This window comes from Lissotriton helveticus, chromosome 11 (genome assembly GCF_964261635.1).
Source record: "Lissotriton helveticus chromosome 11, aLisHel1.1, whole genome shotgun sequence".
Taxonomy (NCBI): Eukaryota; Metazoa; Chordata; class Amphibia; order Caudata; family Salamandridae; genus Lissotriton; species Lissotriton helveticus.
Window position 1 is genome coordinate 1,099,866,673 of NC_136072.1, and position 14,510 is coordinate 1,099,881,182.

General features: G+C 45.8%; 1 protein-coding gene across 2 annotated transcripts in view; it reads left to right on the forward strand.

Moving 5' to 3' along the window:
- GGT1 (gamma-glutamyltransferase 1) overlaps nt 1-14,510 on the forward strand; it is a 784,209-nt gene that overhangs the window by 698,943 nt on the left and 70,756 nt on the right. For both annotated transcript variants that reach the window (XM_078667770.1, XM_078667771.1), the window contains exon 5: nt 3,824-4,016. In XM_078667770.1, the coding sequence (XP_078523896.1) occupies nt 3,824-4,016 (193 nt within the window). The remainder of the gene's footprint in view (nt 1-3,823; nt 4,017-14,510) is intronic.

Consider the following 14,510-nt stretch of genomic DNA (forward strand, 5'->3'; position numbering starts at 1 on the left):
CTCTGTATACATGCATTTCACTGTGGTGCTCACCGCTGTAAATGTGTATTTCACTGTGGTGCTCGCCACTGTACATGTGCATTTGATTGTTGTGTTCGACACTGTATATATGTATTTGATTGTATATGTACATTTGACTGTGGTTCTTGCCACTGTATATGTGCATTTGACTGTGGTGCTCACCGCTGTATATGTGCATGTGACTTTGGTGCTCACCAGTGTATGTGCATTTGGTTGTGCTGCTCACAGTTGTATATGTGCATTTGTCTGTGGTGTTCACGAGTGTATGTGCATTTGACTGTGGTGTTCACCAGTGTATGTGCATTTGGTTGTGGTGCTTACCAGTGTGTATGTGCATTTGGTTGTGGTACTTACCAGTGTGTATGTGCATTTGATTGTGGTGCTCTCCGCTGTATATGTGTATTTGATTGTAGTGCTTGCCTGCTAGCCTCTGTATATATGCATTTCACTGAGGTGCTCACCGCTTTAAATGTGCATTTCACAGTGGTGCTCGCCACTGTACCCTGTATTTGATTGTTTTGTTTGACGCTGTATATATGTATTTGATTATACATGTGCATTTGATTGTGGTGCTCACCACTGTATGTGCATTTGATTGTGGTGCTCGCCGCTGTGTATGTGCTTTTGATTGTGGTGCTCTCCACTGTGTATGTGCATTTGACTGTGATTGTAATTGTAATTGCATTTATATAGCGCTTACTACCCCTGACGAGGCGTCTAATCGCTTTTTCGGCAGGTAGCACGCTACTCCGGGACCCATAGAGGATTAGTGTTGAATTAGTATAGTGAAACATGCAAGTACATTTTAAGTGGTGGGTAGATTAGTCAGTTATTTGGATTTGGAATGATAGCAGAAGGATAGAGTAGGACAAAGGTTTGTATTTATTTATCGCTCGCTTGTTGACGCATGCTATTCAGGGAGTCTATAAAGGATTAGTGGTGAATTAATATGGTGAAATATGAGGTAATTTCAATGGTGGATATTAATCTGTTACTTGGAGTGAGAAGGATAGCGGATGGATAAAAGGGGAAGAAAGATTTGCATTCATATAGCACTTGTTGTGGGCCAGGGAAACGACAGCTCAATTCCATTTCAGTGGGGGGTAATATATTACAATCTATCAGCCAATTTCCATATTTAGGGAAGGTCTTTGCTGCGAACGGCTCGTGGAGTGGGCATTTGGCCTACTCCACGAGCAAGTTCTCAAAGGCCATCAACTCAATCCACAGCCTACCCCGCCCAAGGAAAATAGGTGCCACTAAGGCTATTTTAAAAAATGTTACATTGCAATGTGTCCCAGTAGCCACATATGGGGCAGAGAAATGGGGCCAGGCAAACACTCACTGTATCCAGTTAGAAGAAAATCGGTTCTGCAGGAAAATTCTGGGTGCACCATTTTCCACCTCTGAGTATATTTGCCATAGGGAATTGAACCTGCATTTTATGTGTGATTTCATTGGGTCGAGACGTGCGCTTTTCTGGCTCTCCGTTTGGAGGAACAATTTAGCCACCTTGACTCAAGAAGTCATAAGTGATTGTCTGGGTTGTGACAAAGGCATGGAGATCCCATGGCTCTCTGGAGTCTACAAAAGTTTATGTAGCGTGGGCAAAGGTCATCTTTTCTTGGATGTCACCAGAAATATGCCCAGTGATAAGAGGGAGCTACAACTTGCACTATATGCACTTTAATAAAGCTGATAGGACACATAAGTCACTTAGTAAATCAATCGTGGCAGCATATGTGAATAATGGAATGCACAGGTATCCTTTACCTCTCCACTTCCTGGTTGCTCCATCCTTGGCAGCCATCTTGGGGAGGTTGACGGGCTAGTCTCCCCCCTCGCCCTCACTATTTTAGGGCGGGAGTCAATCGCGCACGATCATTAACCAACGAAGATCGTAGCGCTAGCGCTTGACTGTGATAAGGATTACTGCAAGCATCTATTTCGTTTTACAGACTTTTAAAACCTTTTGATTGTACTAATATGTGTTTTTAAATACATTTCTGAGCTCTCACTTGCATTCTGATTACTGCAAGCATCTATTTCGTTTTACAGACTTTTAAAAACCTATTGATTGTACTAATATGTGTTTTTAAATATATTTCTGAGCTCTCACTTGCATTCTGGTCGCTACTCCCCGGTCCACCACAGCTTCTGTGCTGATTGTTGTGGAGGGAGGTTCAAGCGACACCACTTCCTGGTTGCTCCATCCTGGGCAGTCATCTTGGGGAGGTTGACGGGCTAGTCTCCCCCCTCGCCCTCACTATTTTAGGGCGGGAGTCATTCGCGCACGATCATTAACCAACGAAGATCTTAGCGCTAGCGCTTGACTGTGATAAGGATTACTGCAAGCATCTATTTCGTTTTACAGACTTTTAAAACCTTTTGATTGTACTAATATGTGTTTTTAAATACATTTCTGAGCTCTCACTTGCATTCTGACGCATGCTATTCAGGGAGTCTATAAAGGATTAGCGGTGAATTAATATGGTGAAATATGAGGTAATTTCAATGGTTGATATTAATCTGTTACTTGGAGTGAGAAGGATAGCGGATGGATAAAAGGGGAAGAAAGATTTGCATTCATATAGCACTTGTTACCCTTGATGGGTGTTGAAGCGGTTTTCTGGTGAGTAGCACGCCACTCCGGAACCCAGAAAGGATTAGTGTTGAAAATTAGTATAGTATAAATATGAAGTAATTTGAGTAGTAGATATGTTATTCAGCTATTTGGGCAGTATATTAGTATAGTTGAATATGGAATATGAGAAGTGATCATGTTAGTCTGTTAATTTTGATTGAAAAAGGATAGTGGAGGGATAAAAGAGTGAATGATTTTTTTTTAAGTCTTAGGAGTAGGAAGAGGCTTTTGGATGAGTAAAAGGGAGTTTTGGAGGGAAGGAGTCAGAGGGTAGAGTTTAGAAATGTTTGTTTTAGGGGATCGGTGTAGTAAAAAGAGGTGTCAGATGATGCAAGGAGGGGTAGAGCAGGAGAGAGTCTAGAAAAGGTTATTTGGCGATCATAGTAGTGGTATGGGGTTTGAGATTTGTGCATGTATGTGCATTTGATTGTGGTGCTCATCGCTGTATGTGTATTTGATTGTGGTGCTCTCCACTCTGTATGTGCATTTGATTGTGGTGCTCATCGCTGTATGTGTATTTGATTGTGGTGCTCTCCACTCTGTATGTGCATTTGATTGTGGTGCTCGCCGCTGTATGTGCATTTGATTGTGGTGCTCGCCGCTGTGTATGTGTATCTGATTGTGGTGCACGCCGCTGTGTATGTGCATTTGATTGTGGTGCTCTCAGCTGTATGTGTATTTGATTGTGGTGCTCTCCACTCTGTATGTGCATTTGATTGTGGTGCTCTCCACTGTGTATGTGCATTTGACTGTGGTGCTCATTGCTTTGTATGTGCATTTGATTGTTATGCTCATCAGTGTATGTGCATTTGATTGTGGTGCTCTCCACTGTGTATGTGCAGTTGATTGTGGTGCTCTCCGCTGTACATGTGCATTTGATTGTGGTGCTCACTAGTGTATGTGCATTTGATTATAGGGTCATATATACTGCTGCGTCTTCCCACACATGAGCGTTGTATTCTCCCACAGTCTGGACAGTTGATTGTGCTTGGAATGGCTCTGAAATGTGTAGGTTCTACACGACTGTGCTGTGCACTTGAACCGGCTGGCTGTACTGCTGAGGTCTGTTGTGTTCACGTGCCCTGGTGCACACATCGCTCCTGACAGAACTGTAATCTTCGCCCCTGTCCCCTCTTCTTCTCTCCTTCTCCGCCGCAGGTGGGCTGTCCATCGCCGTGCCCGGGGAGCTCCGAGGCTACCAACTGGCCCACCAGCGCCACGGGAGGCTGCCGTGGAGGCGGCTGTTCGAGCCCAGCATCCGGCTGGCCAGAGAGGGCTTCCCCGTCGGAAAGGGGCTGTTTCAAGGCATCCGCAGCGAAGCGGCGTTCATAGAGGCCGACGAGTCTCTGTGGTAGGTACGGGGCAGACTGCGCATGTCCGTGGATGCAAGGTGTCAAAGCCAGAGTGGGCATGTCCGTGGATGGAAGGTACGAAAGCCAGAGTGCGCATGTCCGTGGATGGAAGGTATCAAAGCCAGAGTGCGCATGTCACGAGAATGTAAAGTGGTCAGAGCGTACATGTCAGTGCAAGGTCTCAAGGCCAGAGTGTGTGTATCAATACAAGGTGTCAAGGCCAGACTGTGCGTATGAATGCAAGGTGTCAAGGACAGACTGCATATGAATGCAAGGTGTCAAGGCCAGAATGTGTGTATCACTACAAGGTGTCAATGCCAGAGTGTGTGTATCAATAGAATGTGTCAAGGAAGTAATGTGTGTATCAATACAAGATGTCCTGGCCAGAGTGTGTGCATCAATACGAGGTTTAAAGACCAGAATGTGTGTATCAATACAAGGTGTCAAGGTCAGAATGTGTGCATCAATACAAGGTGTCAAGGTCAGAATGTGTGCATCAATACAAGGTGTAAAGGCCATAATGTGTGTATCAATAGAAGGTGTTATGGCCAGAGTGTGTGTATCAATACAGGGTGTCAAGGTCAGAATGTGTGCATCAATATAAGGTGTGAAGGCTAGAATGTGTGTATCAATAGAAGGTGTTATGGCCAGAGTGTGTGTATCAATACAAGGTGTCAAGGTCAGAATGTGTGCATCAATATAAGGTGTGAAGGCCAGAATGTGTGTATCAATAGAAGGTGTTATGGCCAGAGTGTGTGTATCAATACAAGGTGTAAAGGCCAGAATGTGTGTATCAATAGAAGGTGTTATGGCCAGAGTGTGTGTATCAATACAAGGTGTAAAGGCCAGAATGTGTGTATCAATAGAAGGTGTTCTGGCCAGAGTGTGTGTATCAATACAAGGTGTCAAGGCCAGAATGTGTGTATCAACAGAAGGTGTTAAGGCCAGAATGCATGTATCAATACATGGTGTCAAGGCCAGAGTGTGTGTGTCAATGCAGGGTGTCAAGGGCAGAATGTGTGTATGAATACATGGTGTCAAGGCCAGAATGTGTGTATCAATACAAGGTGTCAAGGTCAGAATGTGTGCATCAATACAAGGTGTCAAGGTCAGAATGTGTGCATCAATATAAGGTGTGAAGGCTAGAATGTGTGTATCAATAGAAGGTGTTATGGCCAGAGTGTGTGTATCAATACAAGGTGTCAAGGTCAGAATGTGTGCATCAATATAAGGTGTGAAGGCCAGAATGTGTGTATCAATAGGTGTTATGGCCAGAGTGTGCGTATCAAAAAAAGGTGTAAAGGCCAGAATGTGTGTATCAATAGAAGGTGTTATGGCCAGAGTGTGTGTATCAATACAAGGTGTAAAGGCCAGAATGTGTGTATCAATAGAAGGTGTTATGGCCAGAGTGTGTGTATCAATACAAGGTGTGAAGGCCAGAATGTGAGTATCAATAGAAGGTGTTAAGGCCAGAATGCATGTATCAATACATGGTGTCAAGGCCAGAGTGTGTGTGTGTCAATGCAGGGTGTCGAGGGCAGAATGTGTGTATGAATACATGGTGTCAAGGCCAGAATGTGTGTATCAATACAAGGTGTTAATGCCAGAATGTGTGCATCAATACAAGGTGTTAAGGCCAGAATGTGTGCATCAATGCACGATGTCAAGGCCAGACTGTCCATATCAATGCAAGGTGTCAAGGTCAGAATTTATGCATCAATACAAGGTGTCAAGGCCAGAATGTGTGTATCAATACAAGGTGTTAAGGTCAGAAAAGTGTATCAATACAAGGTGTCCAGGTCGCAGCACCTAGGTATGGTGAGGGGGGCAGACCTAGCCGCGCCTTGTCAGGTAAAATAAAACCATCTCCAACTGTGTCTTATATTACGCAGATGACGATGATGATAACCACGCTTTATATGACACCTCATCTATATTAGATCTTTTCACCAAATACTATAGTGAACTTTATGGCATGATGAAAACAACGAAGCGATACAAAAGGGGTGATGGACGGAGCGTTTGAGCAAATCAAACACCCCCAGTCAACTGATATGGGATTAATCATCACCATTCTTTAGCTCACTCTGCCACCCCAGTTCAGACATGGCCATATGCAAATCAGTCTGACCCTGTGCCTCATGGGATCAGTCCAGCCCGAACTGCCAAGCCATGTCTTCCCTGGACCGGAAACAATCATCCTGGGACCGGTTTCTGATTCATAATCCTCATCAGCCAGGCTATCTTGAATCAAGTGGCAAAGTGAGCAAGGAACTCACGTCTGAGCATACCCTGCCAACTTAAGGCGAACAAAGCGATACAAAAGGGGATGATGGACGGAGCGTTTGAGCAAATCAAACACTCGCCCCCAGTCAACTGATCTGGGTTTAATCCATCACCATTCTTTAGCTCACTCTGCCACCCCAGTTCAGACATGGCCATATGCAAATCAGTCTGACCCTGTGCCTCATGGGAACAGTCCAGCCCGAAATGCCAAGCCATGTCTTCCCTGGACCGGAAACAAGCATCCTGGGACCGGTTTCGGATTCATTATCCTTATCAGGTAGGATATCTTGAATCCAGTGGCAAAGTGAGCAAGGGACTCAGGTCTGAGCATACCCTGCTAACTTAGGGCGAACAAAGCGATACAAACTGTTGTTTTTCATTTGTCACCCCGAGTGGGATGGGTATGCTCAGACGTGAGTCCCATGCTCTCCACACCACTGGAGTCAAGCTATCCTGGCTGAAGACGGCTGATAGCCAGAAACTAGTCCTAGGATGCTTGATTCCGGTCCAGGAAAGACATGGCTTGGCAGTTCAGGCTGGACTGTTCCCATGAGGCACAGGGTCAAGGCTGATTAGCATATGGCCATGTCTGAACTGGGGTGGTGTGGAGTGCAATAAAACGATGGCTTTAGGCCCAGATCTCTGTACTGGGGTGAATGTATGACATTGTTCTGCATTCTGTCCATCAACTGTTGTTTTTCATTTGTCACCCCGAGGGGGATGGGTATGCTCAGACGTGAGTCCCATGCTCTCCACACCACTGGAGTCAAGCTATCCTGGCTGAAGACGGCTGATAGCCAGAAACCGGTCCTAAGATGCTTGATTCCGGTCCAGAAAAGACATGGCTTGGCAGTTCGGGCTGGACTGTTCCCATGAGGCACAGGGTCAAGGCTGATTTGCATATGGCCATGTCTGAACTGGGGTGGTGTGGAGTGCAGAAAAACGATGGATTTAGGCCCAGATCTCTGTACTGGGGTGAATGTATGACATTATTCTGCATTCTGTCCATCAACTGTTGTTTTGCATGAAAACAACGAACACGTCACCAGAAATAAATGAGTATTTACAGGATCCTGCCGTAGCTTGGCTATCTGACACGCACCGCGAATTCCTAGGCCATCATATTGCTAAGGACGAAATAGTGGACGCCATAAGCTCCCTCCCAAATAATAAAACTCCTGGTTTGGATGGACTTCCCGGAGAGTTCTATAAGACATATAGCGAGATACTCATACCGAACCTTGTGAAAGGTATGAAGAGGCATATGAGGAGTGCCGACTACCTGCATTGCTAAGAGAAGCTCTCTTGATAGCGCTACCCAAACCAGGTAAAGATCATACCAAATGTGACTCATATAGGCCCCTATCTTTGATAAACATAGATGCAAAGATTTTAGCAAAAATAGTTGCAACCAGAATACAACTCCTACAGGAAAAGATAGTGTTGCCGGACCAGGCTGGTTTTGTACCCAATAGATCCACTACTCACAATCTCCGCACCATCTTCGCTCTGTATCACCACTTAGATATTGAGGTACCAGCAGTGGCTGCCCCGTTAGACGGGGCGAAAGCCTTTGATTCCGTGGAGTGGGTGTATATGCTCAGTCATGCGCCGTATGGGATTTCCGGAGGGCTTTCTGAAGTGGATAATAATATTATACCACAGTCCCAGCGCTAGAGTCAGAATTAACGGACAAACATCTGATCCTATACGCATAAGCAGAGGAACACGCCATGGTTGCCCATTTTCCCCTATCTTATTCATGTTGATATTAGAGCCTTTAGCTTGCAAGATTAGACAATTGCACCCAGAGGCGGCACTGCAATTCTACCTCCGGCCCCTCCACATCTCCCTTTATGCAGATGACATGGTGCTTGTCATCCGGACACACACTTGAATACATTGATAAGGGAATATGACAGGTTTGAGCAATATTCAGGTTTGCCGATCAACTGGGATAAGTCAGTGGTTATACCGCTTACGCCAACCACTGCGCGCCCAAATCTGGATTACCCTCTGACTTGGAGTGCAGATCCGGTAAAATACCTAGGCATATGGATACATAGCGACCCGAAATTGGTGGTAAGAGAAAATTACGGAAGGACAATGTCTAAACAGGATGAGCAAATAGATAGATGGATACGGCTGCCTTTATCACTTGCAGACCGTATAGCTTTACAAAAAATAATTGTTCTGCCGAAATTGTTGTATTTGTTTAGCAATATCCCAATTTGGTCAACACAGACACTGTTTTCGAAACTAAGGACGGCTAACGTGGGCTGGAAAACAGGCGAGAATACGCTGGGATATACTGACAAAACCATATCACAAAGGCGGCTTTGGGGCACCTGATTTGCAATTATACTATTATACTATTATTGCGCTCAGGCACAACACGCTCATTATTGGCTACAGCCACAAGCTTTTATCCCCCACGTGGCGGTGGAAAGGGACAGCGTAGACCCAACACCCCTGACAGCATATATATCGGATCCTAACTCCTTCACCCACTCTGACAAGATAACGCCAGTCCAATGCACCTTGAGGCCATGGCACATGCTGGCGCGCAGAGCCGTGAAACTGCCTGTCTATGCGCCAGAACTACCACTCGCGCACTATCCGAAACTGACGGTCACACAGGAGAAGGGCATGCTCCAACTTTTGCGGGACATGAAATTAATCACTATGGCAGATATATTCCCACATGGCAGCTTTATTGGGAGGGAGGATCCATTGTTAAGTATACACCAAGCACCGATGAAACGGTTTGCCCACATGCGATTGCAGGCAGCGATAAAGGAACTATTCACCACATACCCGGACGAACCACCTAAACTGCAAGCTCTGCAGGCTTTATTGACTGCACCAGACTGCCGGATACTGATCACACGATTATATAACACATCGCAACTGGAGCAGAGGGACACAGTGAATAGATCATTACATAAGTGAGAACAGACACTAGGGGACAATCTTAGTGCACAAGACTGGGACTATACTTGTATGCAGCTGCAGCTCATGACACCGAATTGTAATCTACGTATAGTACACTTTAAATTTCTACATCAATTTTACTATACACCAACTCAACTACACAAATATGGCCTTCGCCCGACAGACAAGTGCTACAGGTAAGAGGCATTGAACGCAGACTTCTTACACACAGCATGGGCCTGCACACAAACACATGGATATTGGGAGGAGGTTACGGGAGCACTCACAATTATGTTATCCGAAGTAATACCGAATGCACCACTGACATGCCTACTGGGTATATATAAGATAGCGCCTGCGAAGCGGAGGAAATTTCTGGCAGTTGCATTACTACTTGCAAAACGCCAGGTTGACATGAGATGGGGCAGTAAACGCCCCCCTAGATTCAAAGATTGGCTCAAAGATATGTCCTACTGTAGACACCTTAAAGACATATGCAGAAGAATTACCACCTGCGTCCAGACTCGGGGACTATTGGGAACCTCTGCTGCACTAGTTGCAAACCACACAGACAGAGGAGTAACGGTCACGCTGAACAGGGCAGAGGTAGAGACTATGTAGGTAGAGGTGTATGGCCTGCAGGGGGAGAATGGGCTCGATGTGGCGTTTATTGAAACTGTATAAGAAACATGTATGGGAAATGTACAACCAGCATTGTTGAGGTGGCCTGTATGCTAGTGGGGACCGAGTGAGGCGAATGAAGTGTAGACGATGATGAAGTAGTACCCCACGGAAAAGAGGAACAAGCAATGTTAGCTCTTATGCTGTTGACTATGTGATGTAATAATACGACAAAACAAAATGTGCTAAATTGTGAATAATGCTATGTCTTTTTGATGCTGACTGAACTCAATAAATATATATATATATATTTTTAAAGGTGTCAAAGTCAGAATGTGTGCATCAATACAAGGTGTCAAGGCCAGAATGTTCGTATCAATACAAGATGTCAAGGCCAGAATGTGTGCATCAATACAAGGTGTCAAGGCCAAAATGTTCGTATCAATACAAGGTGTCAAGGCCAGAATGTGTGCATCAATACAAGGTGTCAAGGCCAGAATGTTCGTATCAATACAAGGTGTCAAGGCCAGAATGTGTGCATCAATGCAAGGTGTCAAGGCCAGAATGTTCGTATCAATACAAGGTGTCAAGGCCAGAATGTGTGCATCAATGCAAGGTGTCAAGGCCAGAATGTTCGTATCAATACAAGGTTTCAAGGCCAGAATGTGTGCATCAATGCAAGGTGTCATGGTCCGAATGTGTGCATCAATGCAAGGTGTCATGGTCAGAATGTGTGCATCAATGCAAGGTGTCAAGGCCAGAATGTTCGTATCAATACAAGGTGTCAAGGCCAGAATGTGTGCATCAATGCAAAATGTCATGGTCAGAATGTGTGCATCAATGCAAGGTGTCAAGGCCAGAATGTTCGTATCAATACAAGGTGTCAAGGCCAGAATGTGTGCATCAATGCAAGGTGTCAAGGCCAGAATGTTCGTATCAATACAAGGTGTCAAGGCCAGAATGTGTGCATCAATGCAAGGTGTCATGGTCAGAATGTGTGCATCAATGCAAGGTGTCAAGGCCAGAATGTTCGTATCAATACAAGGTGTCAAGGCCAGAATGTGTGCATCAATGCAAGGTGTCATGGTCAGAATGTGTGCATCAATGCAAGGTGTCATGGTCAGAATGTGTGCATCAATGCAAGGTGTCATGGTCAGAATGTGTACATCAATGCAAGGTGTCAAGGCCAGAATGTTCGTATCAATACAAGGTGTCAAGGCCAGAATGTGTGCATCAATGCAAGGTGTCATGGTCAGAATGTGTGCATCAATGCAAGGTGTCAAGGCCAGAATGTGTGCATCAATGCAAGGTGTCAAGGTCAGAATGTGTGTATCAATTCAAGGTGAAAAGGCCAGACTGTACATGTCAATGCAAGGTGTCAAGGCCAGAATGTGTGCATCAATGCAAGGTGTCAAGGCCAGAATGTTCGTATCAATACAAGGTGTCAAGTCCAGACTGTCCTTATCAATGCAAGGTGTCAAGGCCAGAATGTGTGTATCAATGCAAGGTGTCATGGTCAGAATGTGTATATCAATAGAATGGGTCAATGCCAGACTGTGCATATCATTTCAAGGTATTAAGGTTAGACTGTGCATACCAAAATAAAGGGGTTGAGATTACACTGTGTATGTCCATGCAGGGTATCAAGGCCAGACTATGCATATCAGTGCAAGGTGTCAAGGCCAGTCTGTGAATATCAATACAAGGTATCCAGGTCAGACTGTCCATTTCAATGCAGGGTATCCAGGCCTGGCTGGGCATTTCAATGCAGGGTATCCAGGCCAGGCTGGGCATTTCAATGCAGGGTATCCAAGCCAGGCTGGGCATTTCAATGCAGGGTATCCAGGCCAGGCTGGGCATTTCAATGCAGGGTATCCAGGCCAGGCTGGGCATTTCAATGCAGGGTATCCAGGCCTGGCTGGGCATTTCAATGCAGGGTATCCAGGCCAGGCTGGGCATTTCAATGCAGGGTATCCAGGCCAGGCTGGGCATTTCAATGCAGGGTATCCAGGCCTGGCTGGGCATTGCAATGCAGGGTATCCAGGCCAGGCTGGGCATTTCAATGCAGGGTATCCAGGCCAGGCTGGGCATTTCAATGCAGGGTATCCAGGCCAGGTTGGGCATTTCAATGCAGGGTATCCAAGCCAGGCTGGGCATTCCAATGCAGGGTATCCAGGCCTGGCTGGGCATTTCAATGCAGGGTATCCAGGCCAGGCTGGGTATTTCAATGCAGGGTATCCAGGCCAGGCTGGGCATTTCAATGCAGGGTATCCAGGCCAGGCTGGGCATTTCAATGCAGGGTATCCAGGCCTGGCTGGGCATTTCAATGCAGGGTATCCAGGCCAGGCTGGGCATTTCAATGCAGGGTATCCAGGCCAGGCTGGGCATTTCAATGCAGGGTATCCAGGCCAGGCTGGGCATTTCAATGCAGGGTATCCAGGCCTGGCTGGGCATTGCAATGCAGGGTATCCAGGCAAGGTTGGGCATTTCAATGCAGGGTATCCAAGCCAGGCTGGGCATTCCAATGCAGGGTATCCAGGCCAGGCTGGATACACAAAGTATCAAAGTCAAACTGTGCAGTCAGTGGAATGTATCAGGTCCAGCTTCTGCTAATCAATGGAGTGTATCACAGCCGGATTGTACTTTACTTTGGTAGGTCTGACTGCTTCAGTCGATACATTCGATGCCTGCTGTGGGGCGTATCAGTGCTGCACTTTGTGGTTCCATTTGGTAGGCACCACTACCAGGTTCAAGGCTGCATATTATTGCCAGACAGCCCTCGTTCACAATCTCCCATCCCATCCTTATCCAATGATGCCACGATACTAGCATCTTCAAGGACCTACACTTCCCTGAGCATGCTCCTTCCTGACAGGCAGACCCCTGTCAATCAGCCTGGCCCCCTTCACCTCAGACGCCGTCAACCTCACCTGTGGAGTTCCAAAAGGTTCCTCACTGAAACCAACCTTGTTCAGCAGGTACAGGACTCCCAACACCAGCATCACATGTGCCCACAGAATGAACATCATATCCTATGCTGACGACACACAGCTCATACCCTCCTTCTCCAAAAAGATGCCAGATACCCAGTCCAGATCCTATACCTGGCTGACCGAAGTCACCAGATGGATGAAAAAAACTGCCTCAAGCTCAACAAAGACAAGACAGAAGCAATATTCTTCGGCAAAGACACCACACTATAAGTCTCCACCTCATGGTATGTTGGACCATGCTGGACTATACCCATACCCCTCCCGGCAACCCATGCAAAGAACCTCAGAGTAGTAATCGCCAACTAACTCACCATGACTGGCCAAGTGAACGCAGTCTCCATCTCCTACCTCCACACATTCAAGATGCTCAAGAAGAGTTTTAAATGGCCCCCACAAACACGTGCAGAAATGTGATCCGAGCCATTAACACTAGCGAGCTTGTCTACAGTAGCACACTCTTTGCTGGAACCAAAGCTTAACAGACTATAAGACTCCAGTCCAGACCTCACAAAACTCAGTGGCCAGGCTCACCCTCAAGCTCCCACCCCGCAATCACATCACTGCACAATTCAAACCGCTTCCCTAGCTCCTAATCCATGAACGAGCATGCTTCCAACTCATAACACACATAAAATGCCTTGCAGGCCTTAAACAAGATTGGCCCCATGTACTTCAACAACCACATAAACTTCCACAAACCTACCAGACACCTCTGCTCAGCCGGACTCCTGCCCGCACCCCCCCAACCCCCCCCCCACACACACACACACACAAAAAAGCAGAACCAGATCTGGTGGTAATTCCTTCTCCTACCCCACTGCAGTTAATGGGCGGCAATCCCTAAAAGATGGTTATGGAGGTTGTATGCTTGATGCAGTGATATGTGTGTAACTTGCCGGTCAGTGGTTAAAATGCCAGCAAAACAGACTGGTAGGTTAATGCGTATCCTGCACAGAGAAAGAGACTGAGTGAGAGAGAGAGTACATCAGTGAAAATGTGTGTCTATGTAATATTCTTTATTTTCTGTAAAGTGACCTAAAGACCAAGGGATAGCAGGGAGGCAGTTCAGAGAGAAAATGGACTAATCACTAGCATGCCACAATTGTGGTCCTTATATAGTGGTGGGCATTTTGGTATAAGGTCGGCATCATTGTCAATAATAGTGGACATCCCTTGCTTATGATTGGTAAATCCTAGGTGGGGTCAAATCCATATGATGCATTGGTCCTAGGGACATCACAAGCTGACATTTTGAGCCCATACATTTAATCTGATTTTTGAGTCCGAAATTAAGCTTTGATCAGAAAAAAGATAATATTTATTGAGTGTGTTAACCCAAAACGGAAAGTGCCTATTGATAGATAGCCATGTATTGTGAAAAACAGATATGCTGATGTTTGGAAACAAAATGAATGAAAATCCAAAACGCGCATAAGCCGCTCTTTGAATCATGGTTCATACTGAGCTGTAGAGATTTTAACTTTTAGTATTTCTTTTCTGTCAGTGGGCACCTTCTGCTGTAGCTGTTCTCAGTAGTCACCTGAACACATTTCATGATGATGAAGCTTTTCCTGACATTGCTAGTAGAATTTTAAATATTGTCCAGCCAAAATATTGTCTCCAGAATATAGACTACCATATCATGATGGTGATTATATA